The 21,573-nt window shown below is 41.1% G+C and overlaps 1 protein-coding gene across 4 annotated transcripts in view; it reads right to left on the bottom strand.

Annotated features, from left to right (window-relative positions):
• The window catches only part of pkd1l2a (polycystic kidney disease 1 like 2a), a 100,346-nt gene that overhangs the window by 35,527 nt on the left and 43,246 nt on the right, over positions 1 to 21,573 (bottom strand). For all 4 annotated transcript variants that reach the window (XM_063067122.1, XM_063067123.1, XM_063067124.1 and 1 more), the window contains 8 exons: positions 17,232 to 17,462; positions 14,874 to 14,975; positions 14,213 to 14,391; positions 11,785 to 11,931; positions 5,102 to 5,301; positions 4,328 to 4,542; positions 3,140 to 3,356; positions 358 to 586 (listed from right to left, as the gene is read on the bottom strand). In XM_063067122.1, the coding sequence (XP_062923192.1) occupies positions 358 to 586; positions 3,140 to 3,356; positions 4,328 to 4,542; positions 5,102 to 5,301; positions 11,785 to 11,931; positions 14,213 to 14,391; positions 14,874 to 14,975; positions 17,232 to 17,462 (1,520 nt within the window). The remainder of the gene's footprint in view (positions 1 to 357; positions 587 to 3,139; positions 3,357 to 4,327; positions 4,543 to 5,101; positions 5,302 to 11,784; positions 11,932 to 14,212; positions 14,392 to 14,873; positions 14,976 to 17,231; positions 17,463 to 21,573) is intronic.

Below are 21,573 nucleotides of genomic sequence, written 5' to 3'. Positions count from 1 at the left end.
AACAAGGTACAGCAGGCATCATATGGAGACGCTTTCGGTGGAAAGGTCTGCTGGTCTAACGTGGGGATCGATATTTTATGTGCCAAATATCAAAAGACAACTCCATATTTACAATGCATGGGCAATGCTTTCTTCGAAACTACATACAACCTTCACATGGATTCACATCTACATCACAGACATCCAAATGAATTTTAATCAGCATTGTCTGGACAGGATTCACAGCTTTTAGGACCCCATTGTTCAGAGCTGCTCTCCAAATTAAATGCACAATACACTTTCAGATGTGAAGCCTGGTAGCCAAAGTCAATTGTTAAATGTATATGTCCTAAACACAAAATTCACTCTAACACTTACCTTTCTGAAACAGAATTGGAACTGCAGTTCGCAGTCTCAAGAAGATCTTTCATGTTTTGCACCTGCTGGACAGCTTGTCTGTAGCTCAGAGGATTCTCAAACTTGCTCGATCCAAGGAATCCCAGCTCATTTTCAATGCGCTGGAGCTGGAGGTACAGATGGTGATTATAATCACTTTTCCTCTGCTTGTCAATCACACCCTTCTCAGGGGCAGAGCCTGTGACATGTTCTGCAAGTAAAAGAAAGTCTAGTAACTGTACACCACGGTAGCATAGCAATTAATGAAAAGCTATTACAGCTGGGGATGTCAGAATTCAGAGTTCAGAGTTCAATTCCAGTGCCATCTGTAAGAATTTGTATGTTCTTCCTGTGAACGCATGGGTTTCCTCCCATAGTCTTAAAACACACCAGTCAGTAGATTGATTAATCATTGTAAATTGTCCTGTGATTCGGCTAGGGTTAAATAGGTGGGTTGCTGGGCAGTGTGGCTTGTTGGGCCGGAAGGGCCTGTTCTGTGCTATATCTCTAAATAAAATAAGTACAGAGACATGAAGGGTTCTGCACACATTGTAAATCTTGAGTAAAACATAGAAATGCTATAGGAGCAGTGCAGGTCAGGCAGAATCAATGGAGGGAAATAAAAAGTCAAAGTTTTGGTCTGCTTCTGGCCCCTTTCCTTCCAGTCCTGATGAATGGTGTCAGCCCGCAATGTCAGCTATTCACTTCCCTCCATAGATGCCGCCTGACCAGCTGAATACCTCCAGCATTTGTATGTGTGTGGATATTAGTAACTACAGTATGTGAACACAAGTTATTTCACCATGGATTACAGTTTAGAAAAGGTTACCAGTACTTTACTAGCCAGTCTATATTGTTTACAGACATTGGGAATTTGAACACAAGGTACATCTTGCTTGATGGAGTAGCTGTCATGTACTGGATATCAACCATACAGGGAGAACTGCTGACTGCCTCCTGAGAACACTTAATGTTTGCTCAGGTTGTCATTGAGCGGGAGATGGTGGCAATCCGCTTTCTTGACTGCTCTGGTTTATGTGGTTAAATTGTACATACTGCTCAGTCTTCTCAGAGACTAGGTAAGAATCCCCCACATTGCAAAGAGCCCCGGAGTCATATAGGCGTGAGGTGAGGCAAGGCCAGCAGCTTTCCTTCCCATAAGAGTGCAAGAGAATCAAATGGCTCTTAAGCAACAATTCAGAAGTTTTGTGATCAGCATTTGCTAATGTGCTTTCTGATCAAGATTATTTAATTAATTAATTTCATGTTTCCTGGACGATACCAGGAGATTGAATTCTGGACACGAGAAAATCTGCAGATGCTGAAAATCCGGAGCAACGCACACAAAATTGTGGAGGAACTCAGCAGGTCAGGAAGCATCTATGGAAAAGAGTAAACAGTTGATGTTTCAGGACGAGACCCTTCACGGCCTTCATCAGAATTGGAAAGGAAGGGGGAGGAGCTAGAGCCTAATGGGGTCAGGATCATTAGTACAGGTCTTTGGAATAGTAATTTAACCACAAGGCAAATGTTGACGAATACTGATGTTTTTTGAGTAACTTATTCTGCCACTTATATTAACTACAGCAGCAACAATAGAATGAATACTATGAATGGGGAGGGCAGTGAGGAATATCTGAACCTTCCGTGAAGCTGGAGTATCGCCAGAGCACACAGCCTTTGCCATCCTCTCCACAATCTGATGCTCCTGTTAAAACATTGTCCAGAAACAAAAAAAAATTCAAAATGGTGTCATACAGCGTCAAAAGCAACTAATTTGGCTGAGTCCGGATGCTGACCTGAGTTTCAACAATAGCCTGATTCAGTTCATAATTAAGGATAACTAAAGGAAATCCTGCCTTGTTGGAAAACCCACTAATTATTTGAGGCATCTGGCTATCTAAATTTTAAAAAACCCTCATTCAACAATGTGAGGAAACATCATCTGGTCATGCTGGTCAAATATGGTCCCTGAGAAAACTTCTCTACAAAACTGCTTTCAAAGTACAGAAAATATAGGTCTGTTTTTTTTTTATGAACAATAAGGCCAATCTCTAATATGAGAGAATTATCAAACCCGAGAAGATTGGAGGAAACTAGAAGCATTTGACATTGAAAGAAATGACTGAAAGGAGACTATATAAAACGTATCAGTGTCAATCAGGTAGGATGAAATTAATCTAGAGCATTGCCTGAGGCTATGACAGGATTTTAAAACATGGAATAGAGTTAAATTGGTAAATAGATAACCCAGGCTGATTTCAGAAAGAACTTTTTCAAAAGGTGAATAACACTTTGAATGATCTTGGCATTGTTAGGAACCAATCCTTTGTTTGCACTTTATTTAACTACCTGCACTGTTCTTACTTTGTAACACGATGTTCTGTATTCTGTTCTCCTCCTGAACTACCTCACTGTACTTATACATGAAATGATGTGCCTGGCTGGAACACAAACAAGAAGCTTTTTACTATGGCTAGGTACACTTGACAATAATAAAGTAATCCCAATTTCTTTGTGCAACAGGTGCCAAGGCTAAGTGGTCTGTTTGATTCCTATAACTTTGACAAAAATTGCAAACAAGATACATTTAACAAGATACAAGATGACTGTAGGGAATGGAAGTTTTTCTATAAATGAATGAGCTACGGTGTGCTGACATTTTCCTTCATCTGTATCTATGGTGTGACTGGGTACAATTAAATCATTTTAGTTTTCTTACCCATACATCAAATACATTTTAGACAAGTTTCTTAAAACTCACCTTTCAAATCAACTGATCCCAGGCTGAGGATAAGGGTATCTGATTTCTTACAACTCTCATGATAAAATTCACAGTCAACTCTGTTTTGCTCTCGGATTATATTTTCAACTAAAGCCAGAAGTTTATTGATGTCAGTTGTTTTTTTCAAATCCTTGTCCGGCGTCGGTTGTGGATTCTTCTGTGTTTTAGTCAGTGAGTTAGCAATCCTCTGGATGTCCTGCGTACAATAGATTTTTGTTGAAAAAGACTGGACGTATGACACCGATAACTGCTCTAAAAATACCTAATTCCATTAATTCCCTTATATTATAACCACATTTTCCCTTTACTTTCTTCTGCTAATAGTTTAAAAAGTTAATTTTATGTTGCCAATGAGATTTTAGATTGACGTCCATATCCGTATTATGAACCATTAATCCACTTACTTTTAAATGTTGGAATTCAATCAGTTTTAATCAACTAAAAATACAATTAAGAAATACCTGAACACTTGAATAACAGTTTAGTTTTTAAGACTACATTTAACAATATATGTTGTGACTCTATTCCCAAATGGTTGTTTTCTCTGAAGTGCTGGAGACAGAGGGAAGATCTGATAGAGGTTTACAAGATTATGAGAGGGGTAGGTAGAGTGGACAGAGAGTATCTGTTTCCCAGGGCTGAAATGTCTAATGCCAGAGAGGTTAGGTTTAAGGGGCATGTGAGGGTTAAGTTTTTTACTCAGAGAGTCATGGATGCCTGGAATGTGCTGCCTGGTTTGGTGGTAGAGATAAATCCTTTAGAGGCTTTTAAGAGACATTTGGATGGGCACATAGATGTAAGGATAGTGGAATATGGACATGGTGTAGGTAGGAGGGATTGTTTGGGTGATTTTGATTTGCATTTTAGCTGGTTCGGCAAATATTATGGGGCAAATGGCCTGTTTCTGGGCTGTACTGTTCTATGTTCTAGGATTCATATTTTGCATTGTCCGAATTCCTCAAAGTCGAACTCTTTGGCCAAACTACCTATTCCTTTCCCAACAGCTCCTTTCTGGTTCAGTATGTACTTATTCATGAAGTTAAGGCAGGATATGAATGGAAATTGCAGCGTAATACAATTGAACTCTACGATGACTGATGATGGTTCTATCATTGATCTAAATATGGAAAGACATTACAGATGTTTTAAAACTTTTTTTAAATCAACCTTTGTAACAGCTTCTGTTGTGAGTGAGTAGGTCTGAAGACTTGTGGGTGGGGTTGGTAACGAAGGAGATATTCGACCGTGTTTGCCCTGCTTTTTCTCCTTCAATCGTGGTCGAATGTTTCGGAAAATCTGGACAATGAGGAGGTTGATGGGAAACATTAGCAGTGAGCTCTCAAAACCAATCACTACCTCCTGCCAGGTAAATTCAATCTTCCCTGTGAAGGAGAAAAAAAAACAAAGTTAAGGTTTAGTTGGAAATGTTCTTGCGCAAAATAATTCCCTGTACACTTCACAAGTGGATTTATTTTTAGATAAAGCAGATTTGTACACTCATTTTATTTATGAGTGCAAACATGAAAAACCCAAGGGAACTAAAAAGAAATAAAATTTTAAAATTCTTTCTCTCTATAAAAGCACAATTAATCGATACTGTTAAATGTTTTCAGATTTTGTGGAGTAGTCTCAATGGGCTGAATAGCCTCATTCTGCTCCTATGTCTTGTGGTCTAAATTATCAACATACTTACAGCTTAACAAGACTATTTTCTGGCAGTAAGATGATTATAAAACAAACTTTAGTTCAATGCACAGCTTGAACTCAGCATCCAAAGATATTTCTTTGATGTTTGTTCAAGGCATTTCATTCTGCAATATGAAGACTTGAATTGTGTAGTCATGTCCATTAATTGGATTAGTGGAATATTTAGTGGCATGTCTATTCAAAGAGGAACATTTATTTAATGATATACAATGTACAAGAACTAGGTCCATTTACCCAGGTCCATTTTTTGCTGGGCAGGATTCTTTGGTACTCCCCAGAATATAATACTTGTCAGCATTGTGCAAAGCAGCAAAGAAAAACAACATGAAACTCTCTGCACCCTTGTGAAGGGACTCCTTGGTGGACGATTCAGCACCGAATACCAAATGTGCCCATCTCGGAAATCCTTGGCCGACTTCATGAAGAACAGATTACTGTTGGAACATAGCAGGAATTTTGCCTTAGTTGTGGGAAGAGGAGACTGAATCAGAAAGAACACATTGCAAAACCCCTCAGCACTCAATTAGAATCTGAAAAGAGATCAGACAAAAATAGAGCAATAATAGCATGGGAATAGGCCCTTCAACCCATGACAACTGCACTACACACGACGCCAAATTAAATTAATCCCATCTGCATGCATATGATTCCTATCCTTCAATTCTCTGCATGTTTATGTGCCTGGCCAAGTGCCTCTTAAACGTCACTGTTGAGCTTTCCTGCCAGTGCATTCCAGGCACCGTGTAAAAAAAACTTGTTTTGCAAACCCCCTTTAAACTTTCCCATTCTCACCTTAAAGTCACTCTAGTGTTTGGCATTACAGCTCTGAGAAAACGATTCTGACTGTCTTCCCTGTCTATGCTTCTCATAAAGTTTACATAGTTCTATCACATTGCCGACATTCCAGAGAAACAATCCAAGTGTGTCCAGCTTCTGCTGATAGCTAGTACTCTCCAGTCCAGACAATATGCCGGTGAACCTTTCCAAGGCTTCCGCATTAATGCAGTGACCAGAACTGAACACAGTATCTCAAATGTGGCCTAACCAAAGTCCTATGCAGTTGAAACATTTAATATTAATACCTAGTGATACCTAGTGCCCCAGTTGATATGGGCAGATATGTTGCATGCCTTCTCTACCACCCAATCAACTTGCGTTGCCACTTTCAGTGAGCTACGGGCATGCACCCCATCCTCTGTTTGTCTGTCAGTGCTCCTGAAAATGTGGCTACTTCTTTCTCCTTCCATTTGATCTCCCAAATGCAATAACTCCAACTTGTCTAGTTTAAACTCTGTAAGGCTTAGGAGCAGAATTAAGTCTTTCAGCCTATCACGTCTGCTCCACCATTCCATCATGGCTGATTTATTATCCCTCTAAGCTGCATTCCCTTGCTGCCTTCCCCATAATCTTTGATGCCCTGACTAATCAAGAACCTGTCAACCTTCGCTTTAAATATAATTGTTTGGAGGAGATTTGATAGAAGAATACATAATTGTGAGGGGTATACAAAGGGTAAAAGCAAACAGGCTTTTTCCACTGAGGTTGGGTGGGACTACAACTGGACCTTATGGGTTAAGGGTGAAAGGGCAAAGGTTTAAGGGGAACATGAGGGGAAACTTCTTCACTCAGAGGGATGTGAGAGTATGGAACAAGCTGTCTGCGCAAGTGCTGCACGCAAGCTTAATTTCAATGCTTAAGAGAAATTTGGATAGGTACATGGTTGGTAGGGGTATGGAGGGCTATGTTACCAGTACAGGTTGATGGGAGTAGGCAGTTCAAATGGCTCGGCATGGACTAGATGGGCCTGTTTCTGTGCTGTACTTTTCTATGGTTCTATCTCTGTTCTAAATAGGCGTTCCTCTATTCTGAGGTTGTGCTTTCTGGTCCTATACTCACCCACTATAGGATACGTCCTCTCCACATCCTTTCTATCTAGGTCTTTCAATATCTGATAGGTTTCATGTGATTCCCTCCTTATTCTTCTAAATTCCAGCGAGTACAGGCCCAGAGCCATCAAGTACTCCCCATATATTAACCCTTGCATTCCCAGAATCATTCTTTTGAACCCCTCTGGACTCTCTCCAATTCCAGCACATCTTTTTTTTTAAGAAAAAAAGGGCCAAAAACTGCTCACAGTTCTCCAAGTGTGGTATGACCAATGCCTTATAAACCCCCAGTATTATATCCTTGTTCTTATAATCTAGTTCTCTCAAAATGGATGCTAAAAGTTCATTTGCCTTTCTTACCTGCAGGTTAACCTTTAGGGAGTCCTGCACAAAGGTCTCCCAAGTTTCTTTGCTCCTCTGATTTTTGTATTTGCTCCCTTTTTAGAAAATAGTCTATGCCTTTATTCCTTTGACCAATATGCATGGTCATATACTTCCCTACACCATATTCCATCTGCCACTTCTTTGCCCATTCTCCCAAACTAAGTCCTTCTGCAGACTCCCGGCTTCCTCAACACTACCTGCCCCTTCACCTATCTTTGATGCTTCACAAAGTTATACAAGCAGTTGCAGTTGATAAAGAATTTCTGCTCGAAATGTCAACTGTTTACTGGTTTCCACAGGTGCTGCCTGGCCTGCTGAGTTCCTCCAGCATTTTGTGTGTGCTGCCTTGGTATTCCAGCACCTGCAGATCTTCTCCTGTTTGCAGTTTAATTTCTACATTTGAATAAAGTATGGAATTGTTAGTGAAGTCTCGCTAGTCTGGATAATAAGGTGTAATGGAGGAGAGCAACAATCTTTCAGTAGTCTTTGCAAGATTTGGAAAAAGATTTAGCTAAACTAACAGGCTTGCAGTAATAAGTAAAAATGCAATATTTCCCTGCTTCCTGATGCAAATTCTTCCTGGATTCAGCTCAGTAAAATGACATTGCCTTTGCTGTAAGCACTAATATGCTCTAAAAAACATATGTTCTCTGTGACTGATGCTGACACAAAAATAAACCAAATGTTGTTCATTCTCCTAATCGATCTAATTCCTTCTGCAGACTCCCTTCTTCCTCAACACTACCTGCCCCTTCACCTATCACTGTATTGTCTGCAAACAAAGCCAGCGATTCTGTCATCCAAACCACTGACATATAAAGTGTAAAGAAGTGATCCCAACACCAATCCCTACAGAGCACCACTGGTCACCAGCAGCGAACCAGGAGAGACCCCCTTTATTCCCACTCCTTGCCCCCTGCCAGTCAGCCAATCCTCTATCCATACTAGTATCTTTCCTGTAATACCATGGGCTCTTATCTTGTTAAGCAACCTTAAGTGTGGTACCTTGTGTGAATATCCATGAAAACAACAATTGCTCAAAGAATTCCAACAGATTAGTCAGGCAAAACTTCCCCTTAAGGAAACCATACTGATTTTGGCCTATTTAATCATGTGCATCCAAGCACCCTGAAACCTCATCCTTAATAATGGACTCCCACATTGTCCCAACCATTGAAATCAGGCTAACTGGCCTATAATTTCTTTTCTCCTTCCTCCCCCGACCAAGAGTGGAGTGACATCTGCATTTTTCCAGTGCTCTGGACCCATTCCAGATTCTTGAAAGATCATTACTAATCCCTCCACAATCCCTTCTGCTACCTCTTTCACAACACTGGGGTGCAGTCCATCTGTTCCAGGTGATTTATCTACCTTCAGACATTTCAGCTTCGCAAACACCTTCTCCTTATTAATAGCAACTACACCCACTCTACTCCCTGACACTCCTTAATTTCTGGCATACTACTAGTGTCGTCCACAGTGACCCAAAATTCTTATTAAGTTTATCTGCAATTTCTTTGTCCCCCATTTCTAACTCTCCAGTGTTACTTTCCATGGTCTGATATCAACTCTCACTTCTTTTTTTACTTTTTATACAGTGGAAAAAATACTTCTGGTATCTACTTTTTTTTATTATTGCCTAGCTTACCTTCATATATCATATTTTTTTCTTCTTCTGGCCCTTTCGTTGCTTTCTGTTGGTTTTTAAAAGTTTCCCAATCTTCTAAATTCCCACAAATTTTTGCTCTATTATATGCTCTCTCCTTGGCTTTTATGATGTCTTTGACTTCCCTTGTCAGCCACGATTGCCTCATCCTCCCTTTAGAATACTTCTTCTTATATATATCTATTTTGTGCCTTCTAACTATTGCTGTTCTGCAGTCATCCCTGCTAGCATTCCCTTCCAATGATCTTTGGCCAGCTCCTTTCGCATCCGTCTGTAATTCCCTTTACTCCACTGTAATACGGACACATCTGACTTTATCTTCTCCCTCTCAAATTAATTCTATCTTATTATGATCATTGACTCCTAAGAGTTTTTTTTACCCTAAGCTTCCTCATCAAATTTGGTTCATTACACAAGACCCCCTCCAAATTTCCCTTTCCTTTCCCCTAGTGAGCTCAACCACATCGCATAGGCATCCTACATATTTCCTTTCTTGCGATCCGGCACCAATCTGCATATTGAAATCCCCCACGAATATTATATCATTGCCCTTTTTACATACCTTTTCTATCGCCCATTGCAATTTGTATCCCACATCCTGGCTACTGTGCTGAGGTCTGTATATAACTCCTATCAGGGTCTCTTTACCCTCGTCGTTTCTTCACTCTACCCATAAGAGTTCTACATCTTTTGATCCTATGTCACCTCATCCTAAGGATTTAACTTCAGTTTTTACCAGTGGAGCCACCCACCCCCTCTGCCTCCCTGTCTGTCCTTTGAATACATTGTGTATCATTGATCTTCTTTCAGCCACGAAGATTCACTCAGTGATGCCCACAATGTCATCTCTAACATTCTCTGTCAATCTCTAACTGTGCTACGACATCATCTACCTTATTGCGTGCATTCAAGTATAACATCTTCAGTCTTGTAATCATCATCCTGTTCAGTTTTACTCCCATGTTACACTTCAACTCATCTCACTGACTGCAGTTTTGCCTTATCATCTGCATGTCCTTCCTCACAGTCTCACTACACACTGAATCTACTTGTATGTCAACAGTGACTAGGCTAGGATTGTTAGGCGGTGAGGCTCGAAGGTCTGGACGGGCCTGTTCTGCACAGTATGTCAATAAATAACAGTATACCAACTGCCATATCGCACCTGTTCTCAATCCCCTGCAAATGAGTTTAAACCCTCCCCAACAGCTCTAGCAAGCCTGCCCACAAATACATTAGTTCCCCTTGAGTTCAGTTGTAACTGAGTTGTAACCTTGCCTAGAAGAGATCCTAATGATCCAGAAATCTGAAACCCTGCACCAATTCCTCAGCCATACTTTGATCAGCCAAAACATTCTATTCTTACCCTCAGTGGTACATAGCACAGGCAGTAATCCAAAAGTGACTACCCTGGTGGTCCTGCTTTTCAGCTTTCTACCCAACTCCCTATATTCTTTCCTCAGTACCTCCTCCCAATTTATTTATTTATTGTGATACAGCATGGAATATCCCTTCTGGCCCTTCAGCCTCACCGCCCAGCAATCTCCTGATTCAATACTGGCCTAACCACAGAAAAATTGACGACGACCAATAACCTACTAACTGGTCCATCTTTGGACTGTGGGAGGAAACTGGAGCACCCGGACAGAACATACAAACTCTTCACAGGCAGCAGTGAGAATTGAACCCGGGTTACCTGTACTGTAAAGCATTGTGCTAACTGCTTCTCAACCATACTGTCCTTTTCCAACCTATGTCGTTGGTACCAATATGTACCACAACTTCTGGCTGCCCAACCTCACCCTTTAGATTGCTGTGGACCCAATCTGAGACGTCCCTAACCCTGGCACCTCAGGCACAATCTGGGTGTCTCTTCCACGTCCACATAATCTCCTTTCTTCTCTAACTATGGAATTCCCAATCACTCCTGCACTCCCCTTCTTCCACTCCCCGCCCCTCACCATTCCATTCCAAGCCACAGAGCCAGACTCAATGCCAAAGGTCTGGTCACTGTTGTTCCCAGAAGGTCACTCCCCCCCCCTCAAACTTGTATCCCCTCACCTCAAATTTAGCTATATCCTAATGTATTCTTGGACAAACTTCTTCACTAAGCACAACTAAAATAATTATGTAATTATAAAAAGATCTATTACTGATATTATCTAATGACAATTGGTTTTCCTTTTACTTTATATCCAACCAATTTAATATCTTTATGAAATATTTCAACTTTATAAGTATTCAATAATTCACAATGTTTTTCTTGCACAGGAACATTTATTGCATTCTAAGTGACCATCTTCTACCTGAAGGACTGTAAAATTCTGAAAACAGTGATGTGCTGGAATTGCAAGTACAAAGTTTAATTGTATCCAATTTTTAAAGAACTTCATACCTGCTTTGTTCCACACCTGTCTCATTAACATTTCAGTGCCCTTTCACTTCCTGGATGCATTTCCCTCGACTTGCTGTAGAAATTAATAACTAAGAGTAGATGCAGGATAATAAGGTAAAAGATCAGAGGAGTGTTGAAGAAATGTTGTTTTCACCAAGGCAGTAGTGGTGGTCTGAAACTCCTGCCTGGAAGGACAGTGGACACAGAAACCTTCACATTTGGATGATTAATTAGTGGAAATATCTATAAAGAAAGATATGGGTCAACAGCTGGGAAGTGGATAGTCCAAGTGGCATCTCACTTGAGGTGGAAATGATGGGTCAAGTAGCCTTTGTCTATGCTTTATATGTCTCAACATCTCTCTACCTCTACTGCATAACCAATAAATTAAAGTTAAATCTTCAGCACATTTTATCACTGATTTCTCCATGCAGCTGAGTTATTTGCTATCCTCTCTTCATGTCCGAGGAGCAATGTGTCCTCCAATATTTATCAATGATTACCACAACCAGAAAACATCAGGTTATTTTGAAAAATTATATTGTTCCAAACTGTTTACTGCATTGCACCTGGCTACAATGTGTACCTAAAACGTTTAAGGTCCATCTCGGTTGCCACTGGAAAGAATTTGTCCAAAAGACAATCGCCAACATCAATGGACAGCCATGAGTTACACAGGAAGCTCCACCGTTGGTCTGTTTGCAAGTCCAGCACTGTTACACGATTTACATACCTGGAAAGGAAATCAAATAGCAAAAGTTAGTCTCAACTTTAAAAATAGCAATTTTATTTTAAATAATTAAATTTAAATCTGCTGAGAGAAAACATGATTGTTCTCATTCCTGCACTCTGCTGTACTGAATGGCTTTGTTACTTTAACAGCGGTGAGCCTCCTGTCAGATCTTCACTTTTGTTCTTCCTCTACCCTTTTACTTCTCCATCCCATGAGCAGATATCCAAACAGTGGTAGCTTCACAAACAAGATCAGGCCCGCTCTGTGAAGAAGGCAGGAAAATGGGGTTGAGAGGGATAATAAATCAGCCATGCTGGAATGGCGGAGCAGACTTGATGGGCCAAATGACCTAATTCTACTCCCATGTCTTATGACCAACCTGCACCAGCCAAGGACTTCAAATCACATCAGGGTCCTGCCCAGAGAAATCTTTTGGCAGCAGGTTCAGTGATGGCCTGGCTGCCAAAATGCTTGGATGCTTGTGCAAAATATTTAAATGTTCAAGTGGAAATCTTTGGATACATTGGAATGACTCAAGAAAATCATAGAAGGAGGCTGGTTCCATGAGGTGCTGAGCTGTATCCACAGTTCTGTAGTCTCGTGCAGAGCAGTTGCCATACAGAGCTGCTATGTATTCAGATAAGATGCTTTCTATGGTGTAGCAATAAAAATAGGTAAGAGTCAACGGGCACATGCCAAATTCCTTTAACCTTCTGAGGAAGTAGAGGCATTGGTGAACGTACTTGGCCATAACATTAACGTGTTTGGACCAGGACAGGATTCTGAAGATGTTCACTCCTAGGATCATGAAGCTCTCAACCTTCTGAACCTCAACAATTGTTGATGTACACAGGAGCATGTGCATCTCCCCCGCCCCCCAACCCCAGCTTCCTGAAGTCGATGACCGGCTCCTTAGTTTTGCTGACATTGAAGGATAATTCTGATTCTATAACAATGAAGCAGATCATAGTGCCACTGTTGAATTTCCTATCACTGGATTAGCATTCCAAGGAGAAAGATTGAGACATACAGGGAAGGAACTAGAATTCTGAAACTGACGGATTTGTTTGAAACAATGGACTGCAGTTTCATGAACTACCACAACATGTCTGGTACTGAATCTTTCAAATTCCTTGTTTAAGCTTGACATTTGTCTAAAGTATGAGATTAATTTTAAATGAATACTCATGTTAGCCCATAAAAGCAGAAGACTGTAAAACATAGGACCAGAATTAGACCACTGGCCCATGGGTTCTGCTCTGCCATTTGATCATGGCTGAAATATTATCCCTCTCAATCCCTTTCTTCTGGCTACTCCTGGTAACTTTTGACGCCCTTACTAATCAAGAACACATCAACCTCCATTTTCTATATTGCCAATCTGCAGAATTCATTACCACCTGTTGCAATGAATTCCACAGACTCAGCACCCGCTGGCTGAAGAAATTCCTCCTCATCTCTATTCTAAAGAGATGCCCCTGTATTCTGAGGCTGTGCCCTCTGGTTCTAGACTCTCCAACTATTGAAAACATCCTCTCCATGTCCACTCTATCAACAGGTGGCTTTTCAATATTTTGTTAGTTTCAATAAAGGAGGATGAGGGGGGGATGAACAAGATAATGATGGGCATTGATCCTGTGGATAGTTAGAGGCTTTTCCCCAGGGCTGAAATGGCTAACACAAGAGGACACAGTTTTCAGGTGCTTGGAAATACTACAGAGGCGATATCAAGGGTAAGTTTTTTACGCAGAGAGTGGTGAGTGCATGGAATGGGCTGCTGGCAGTGGTGGTGGAGGCGGAAACGATAGGTTCTTTTAGGAGACTCCTGGATAGGTACATGGAGCTTAGAAAACTAGAGGGCTGTAGGTAAGCCTAGGTAGTTCTAAGGTAAGGACATGTTCGGCACAGCTTTGTGGGCCAAAGGGCCTATAGGTTTTCTATGTTTCTATATTTCTAAAGTGGGGGGGGGGGAGATTTCGATGAGAAGAGCAGGAGAGAATTTATTCAAAAGGGATGTCCTTCTATTCTGAGGACATGCCCTCTGGATCTAGACTCCCCCATTATAGGAAACATCCTCTCCATGTCCACTCTATCTAGGGCTTTCAATATTTAGAAGGTTGTCATTACAAAAGTTTCAAGAGCACTGTTAGATAACCACTCTTCCTACCAATTGGTGTGGTATATTATTCAAGACAGGGTTTAAGCTATGACTTTCTAATGTCTATCCTGCCCATATACAAAGAAAGCTTTCATTTCATCTGAACTTCCTGCAGTAGATTACCAGGATGGATTGGATCCTGAGTTGTCATGCCACAATCGAATGCTCTGAAGATCCCCAAGAGGGAATAAGGTTGTGAGCAGATATCCATCAACCCCTCCTCTCTCAAATGTAGGTTTCTCCGGGTCGGTAAGAAAATGTGGGTCACTCTGTCCTTCAGAGCCACAGAGTGTTATGGTCACCTGGATACGCAAATATATCAAAATATAATAAACTAACAATACATTTATTCAAACCTACTGTACATTCAATTAGCAGGCTGATTATTTTTAAAAATGTATGATTTAATTTCAACACGCTTACGTCTTTCAAAAGTAACTTCTTTGTAAGACGGATATTGAAACTTATATTCACCTCCTCTTACTTCTAGATTGACAAAAAATTTGAAAGAAGTTTCTACTATCTGTTGTGCATATGCCTACATGCAACTGCCTATGTTGTACTCCATGCCATGATTTTCTGACATCCACTATCTTCATTCCATACTTCATCTCATCAATTTCAGAAACATCATGATACAATGAACACTACTTCATTTTCCTGCAGTCAGTACTTTTTACTGCTTAAATTCTAACCAACGTTTGCTCGAAGTTTGGATTTTCTCAAGTTAGGTTGGTCATAATCTGGGGAACTTGAGTAGGTTGAAATTTAAAGAGAAACAAACCTTTGAAGTGGTCGCTGCCCCTCTACGATGGCCTGTGAAAACGGTCACCAAGTAGCGATACTGGGCAAATGGGTCATTATCAGCAAGGAATGTTATTTTCACCTTTATTTTGTGTTAAGGGATAAGAAAAAGAGAATTACATAAACACATTTTTCTGCAAATATGATTCACTTTAAAATATTGCTATTTTGGAGAAGACACATCAGTTGGAAATGGAGAATAACCACTTTCTCCAAATTCTTTTACCATTTCTATAATTTACTAATCTATCTCTGCTAAACTTTTTCAATGAACAGTAACAATAGAAAATGAAGGTACAAATTATTTGTACATAAATACTGTTATACTGGAGTTGATTTCATTACATAAAAATAAACTAAATGCAACAAATGGCACAAAGGCTGGAAATTCTCTTAAGATAGCTAATTAACATACATATAAATATAGTTGCACTTAGAAACTATTCAACGTTTATTCTTATTGGCCATTAAACTCCATTGCTTGCTAGGACATTTTAAGGAGTAATTAAGAGTTACCCAGATGGTGAGTTTAGGATCCATGAGGGCCAGGGAAGGTAAGGGTGAAAGGCTCCCTTCTCTCACAGGAATTAAAGAGTCCCAATGGGTATTTACTACATTCTCTCAATTCCCAGGGTATTATTATTGGTGCCAGCTTCTTTTAAATTCGAGGTTTACAAATCAAATTTAAATTCCAGTCTCACAGCTGCAATGCTATTTTTACTATAGTATTTTTCCCATGTCTTGTTCCCGATTTTCCATTATCAGTAATTCACCAATCACAGGGACTATATTTAGAACTATAACACATTATAATTAAACAGCCAATCATTTTTCAGGGTAATCCTATCACATCCTACAAAACAAAATTGATCACAGATTACATCTTGTTCTCCAGACTGGCCTTTCTCTCCTAGTGGAATGGAACTGTGCTTACATTATTTGCTTCTGTACCAATACATTTGCTCCTCAGTCTTTAGGCTTCCTTTCTCCGCTAGTTCAGAGCAAACTAAATTCACCTCGGTGTTTCATCCAAAAGGGACACTGAACAGTCATGTGTTCAGCCATTTTTTAATATCGGTTAAATAAAAGAGAAGCAGGTAGGTAGAGTCACCTCCACCTACAGGTAATTGACCGGGTACACATCAGTTTAGCATTTCACCATTTTGGAGTGCTCTATATTCAACCCAGCCTTCACTACACAGGCTGCAACATTACAAACAATTAGAAGTGGTTATAAATACTGCCCTTGGCAACACTATATTCAAGTAAATCAATACCAAGCAGTTACACTTCCTGCTGCCTCAGGAAAGCAGTCAACATAATCAAGCACCCCTCCCACCCTGGTCATTCTCGCTTCTCCCCCCTTTTGATGGGCAGAAGAAGCAAAACGTTCAATGCACCTCCTACCAGTCTCAAGGACAGCTTCTATCCTGCTGTTATCAGACTCTTGAATAGACTTGTTATGCAAGAAAAATAGAGCTCTTGGAATCCCAATCTACCTATACTTTATTTGTCAACCAGCTCTGCATTTTCTCTGCCACTGGAAGGCTATATTCTACATTCTGTTTTCCTTTTTACCTTCTTGATGTAAATATACACAGGAGGTACCTAATAAAGTGGCCACTGAGTGTATGTTCATGGTCTTCTGCTGCTGTAGCCCATCCACTTCAAGGTGTGATGTGTTGTGCATTCAGAGCTGCTTAACTGCACACCACTGTTGCAATGCATGGTTATTTGAGTTACTGTCACCTTCCCGTCAGTTTGAACCAATCTGACCATTCTTCTATAACCGCTCTCATTAACAAAGCACTTTTGCTTTCAGCATGGCTTGGCACTGGATGTTGTTTTGTTTTTTCTGTAAACTATAAAGACGGTTGTGCATGAAAATCCCAGGAGTTCAGTAGTTTCTGAGATACTCAAATCACCCTGTCTGACACCAATAATCATTCAACAATCAAAGTCACTTAGATCAAATTTCTTCCTCAAGCTAATGTTTGGTTTGAACAACAACTGAACCTCTTGACCATGTCTGCATGCTTTTATGTATTGAGTTGCTGCCAGATGTTCGGCTGATTGGATTTTTGTATAACCAGCAGGTTCACGGCTGTACCTAATGAAGTGGCCATTGAGTGTATGTATGGAATGATCTGTCCGGATGGTATGCAAACAAAAGCTTCTCACTGTATCTCGGTACATGTGTCAATTATAAATTAATGCCAATAAAATATAACCGGTGCTAAGAGAAAATAGACAAGAGATACAGGACAGAGATGAAGAGATTTGAACTGGGGATTTCAAAGTGATTGATTAGATTGATATGATTGGGTTAATTACTCACTTTGGCAACATCTTGCTTATCTTTTCTTCTCGCCCACACAACAGCAAGAATGTACAGGCCAAAAATGCAAGCCACTGTTGCAATGACGATTGGGTTGTCCTTAAATGTTGCAAAGAGCTCTACTGTCTTGCTGACATCCACTGCATTGGGCATGACGAAGAAGGAACTGCCGAAGAAGGTGAGATGATTGCACAGGCATTGAGTGCTGCTGGGTGTAGTTAGTGGGCCCACCTAAAACACGCAACAGTAAAATTATTTAGTCAATCATTTAGTCACACACATGCATTTTCCCCACTGCACTTTAAAATGTCTTAATAAAATTGTGAAAGGAAAAGAATTAACACACCGTAGAAAAACAGTCATTATTTTTGTTAATTTTGTTTCTGAGCATTCTATTTTGACTTAGTTTATATTTATTCAGCTATTCTGACTTTAATTATCACTGCTGTGTACATACATCTACTGAGGCCTCTGGACACATCTTCAGTGATGTTTCTGGAATCATCGGGTGTTTCGGGTCTTTCAACATCATACACCCTCTTCCGGGTGACCCAGCCGGGGCTGATCAGACCCCAGCTTGTGTCCAGATGGCTAGCTACTTATGACACCACGGCTCCCCTCTTTTGAGCCACAGCCATCTTGAGGCCCTCTCTGCCGCATCGGTGGTACTGCGGATGGCCCTGCTCTTCCTCTCTCCCTCGATGCCCAAAATGCTGAAAGGTCTAACTAAAGAACGGGCTACGAATCCCCTACAACCAACCCCCACTGGGAGACACCTCGCTCTCCATCCAGCCTGCTGACAGTTGCTGACCAGTCCTGTGTACATGGAGAGCTTCCTTTCAAAGGCCTCCTCCAAGCTATCTTCCCATGGGACTGTCAGCTCCAGCAGCACCACTTGCTTAGTAGACTCAGTCACTAGGACAATGTCTGGTCGCAGGGTGGTGGCTGTGATATGATTGGGGAACTTCAGCTGCCGTTCAAGGTCCACAAACAGCTGCCAGTCCTTTGCAGAGGTCAGAATGCCTGCAGATGTTCTTTTGGCAGGTATTGGCTGCTCCCCAGCTCTGACAAAGGCAATGGTCTGCTTGGAGGGTTGGGACCGCTTTGCCCACTCAACTCCTGAGCCGATGGCTTCAGCGATGGTCTTCAGGACCTGATCATGCCTCCATCGGTACCATCTGCCCTTGCACAGCCGCTGAGGATGTGCTCCAGAGTTCCTCGCTTGGAGCACAGTGGGCACGCAGATGACTCTGCCTTGCCCCATGTCTGCAGGTTTGATGGTCTTGGAAGCACATCATACACCGCCTGGATGAGAAATTGGATGCGGTGTGGTTTGGTTTTCCAAAGATCAGCCCAGGTCACTTTCCTTTCAACCACATTCTCCCATCTTGTCCAAGCTCCCTGTTGCTTCATTCCCACTGCCTTTGCAGGTTCTCGTCTCCTCCACTACTGCTCTCACCTCCTCCTGAACTAGACTACACCTTTCCTTCCCTCTAGTGTCCACTTGGGGAGTTGGAAAGGATCCTAGCCCAGCTCGGCCTCGTGTGACCACTCCCACCAGCCTCCTGTGACGCAGCCTCGCCTCTGCCTCCTGAACAGCTTCCTCTGCCCTCCACTTCCTGCCAGTACTTACTTGGATCCCTGCTCTAGCCACCTTCGGGTCACTTGAGTCCCTATACTGTAGCACTTCTCTGGCTCTTGTTACCTTGAATTCTTCCTCCAAGGATTTGAAGGGCAGTTGCAGTTTGTTGTGGTGTCCATAGAGTGCGATGCTGCTCAGGCTCTTTGGCAGCCCCAGCCATCTCCTGAGGTGGTTGCTAACCCTCCTCTCTAAGGTTTCGACTGTCGAGATCGGAACTGCATAGACAAGGAGGGGCCACAGGATTCTGGGAAGAATGCCATGCTGATACACCCAGGCTTTTAACCTCCCAGGTAGGCCAGACTTGTCCACAGATTTCAGCCAGCCATCCAACTCGGTGCCAGTGACCTGGATGGATGTCGTGTTCCTTAAAGAACTGTAAAAAACCTTGCTTAAACGCTTGACTGGCTTTTCTGTGATGTTTGGGATAGCTGTGCCTACGATGCTGAACAGGAACTTGTTCTCCACGTTCCCTTTCCTCAGCACCTTCGATCTTGATTTGGCTGATTTGAAACATATACAGTAAAAGCAAAATCATCCTGATGAAAATGATTGTATCAGCTGACTTCAGGAAGGGTAAGACGAAGGAACACATACCAATCCTCATAGAGGGATCAGAAGTGGAGAGATTAAACAGCTTCAAGTTCCTTGGTGTCAAGATCTCTGAGGATCTAACCTGGTCCCAACATATCGATGTAGCCATAAAGAAGGCCAGACAGCGGCTATACTTTATTAGGAGTTTGAAGAGATTTGGCATGTCAACAAATACACTCAAAAACTTCTATAGTTGTACCGTGGAGAGCATTCTGACAGGCCGCATCACTGTCTGGTATGGAGGGGCTACTGCACAGGACTGAAAGAAGCTGCAAAAGGTTGTAAATCTAGTCAGCTCCATCTTAGGCACTGGCCTACAAAGTACCCAGGACATCTTTAAGGAGTGGTGTCTCAGAAAGGCAGCATCCATTACTAAGGATGTCCAGTACCTAGGGCATGCCCTTTTCTCACTGTTACCATCAGGTAAGAAATACAGAAGCCTGAAGGCACACACTCAGTGGTTCAGGAACAGCTTCTTCCCCTTTGCCATCTGATTCCTAAATGGACTTTGAATCTTTGGACATTACCTCACTTTTTTTCTGTTTATGCATGTTTTTAAAATTCTATTCAATACACATAATTGAATTACTTGTTTGTTTATTATTATTATATTTTTGCATTTCATTTATTATTATTATTTTTCTCTCACTGCTAGATTATGTATTGCATTGAACTGCTGCTGCCAAGTTAATAAATTTCATGTCACATGCCGGTGATAACAAACCTGATTCTGATATATGTCAAGAACAGTGAAGATGACAAAATATTAAAAAGGCACTACTTGAGTTTTTTTTCAAGAGATGCTGAGTTGCTAGATTTTTATTACACCAGGACATTAGGATTTAGTGTCATACAGTCATAGAGTGCTACAGCACAGAAACAGGCCTTTCAACCCATCTGCTCCGTGTTGAACTATTGTTCTCACTACTCCCATCAGCTGCACCCAGACTGCAGCGCCTCCATACCCCTCCCATGCAGGTACCTATCTAAGTTTCTCTTAAATGTTGAAATTGAACTGGCATTCACCAATTGCACTGGCAGCTCATTCCACACTCTCACCACACTCTGAGTAAAGAAGCTCCCTGTTAGATTCATTTCATGAGCAAACCATGTTAATTGAGTTCAAAATTGAGGTACTTGCTATTTTGAATGTTTTGTATCTTGGCCCCAGAGGAACACTGTCTCATTCCGCTGTATCTAAGTATGACTTGAATGATAATTAAACTCGATCTGATTTGATTTTTTGATTAACTTTGATTTATGTTACTGACAGAACAAACATGAGGGACTGAATAGCTGATGCTTCCACCTACAGTCCTCGGAAAAGAACGTACTAAATTTTAAAAAATCACACTTGGTGGTGATATGATAGCACAGGAGTATTGGACTGTACCTCTGACAGCTGCTTCCATTGATTTCATTGTCAATAAAGCACATCACTCAGAACTACTATCTTGGATGTTTAGTATGTAAATAGAGAGGGCATTTAGTATGCAAATAATGAGGACATTCTTCCCCATTATTCCTCAAGGAGGACGTTGCAAAATGGAGGAGGCCAAGGTGGATGCATAACCATGTTAGAACATCGTAACCATGCTGGATGTGCTGGGAGAGATTTGCTTGCGGACGGTGAGGAGGGGGTGAAAGGAGTCAGGGGATGAGGGGGTATTAACAGACAGTTCTCTAACCCTTTGTTTTTTTTTGTGGCTTATGACAAAAAGATATATTACTAGGGTTTCACTGTTGTTACTATGTATATTAACACTTTTGTTATTGAGGAAGGGATATTGGTATGATAAACATTTAAACAGTTCCTTCCACATTTACTTTTTTATATTAGTGATTAGCTAATCAGAGAAGCACTTACTGTTGGGTGTATTCAGTCAATTATTGAGCCATTGCTGACTTTGCTAATGCAGACTGGGGCTTTTGGCTAATGTATCCAATCTGATATGCAAGTGGCCAGCACCTAATGATGTTTTAAACATCACTGAATAAAAATGATGCAATGTAAATTCACACAAAGATTGTTGTTGTAAAGAGCTTGTATATTCTGTCTTACCAAAGTTCAAAGTAAATTTATTATCAAAGTACATATTTGTCACCAAG

The sequence above is a fragment of the Mobula hypostoma genome, chromosome 14 (genome assembly GCF_963921235.1).
Source record: "Mobula hypostoma chromosome 14, sMobHyp1.1, whole genome shotgun sequence".
NCBI lineage: Eukaryota > Metazoa > Chordata > Chondrichthyes > Myliobatiformes > Myliobatidae > Mobula > Mobula hypostoma.
Note: the sequence above shows the minus strand (reverse complement) of the source record. Positions and strands in the feature narration are given on the sequence as shown.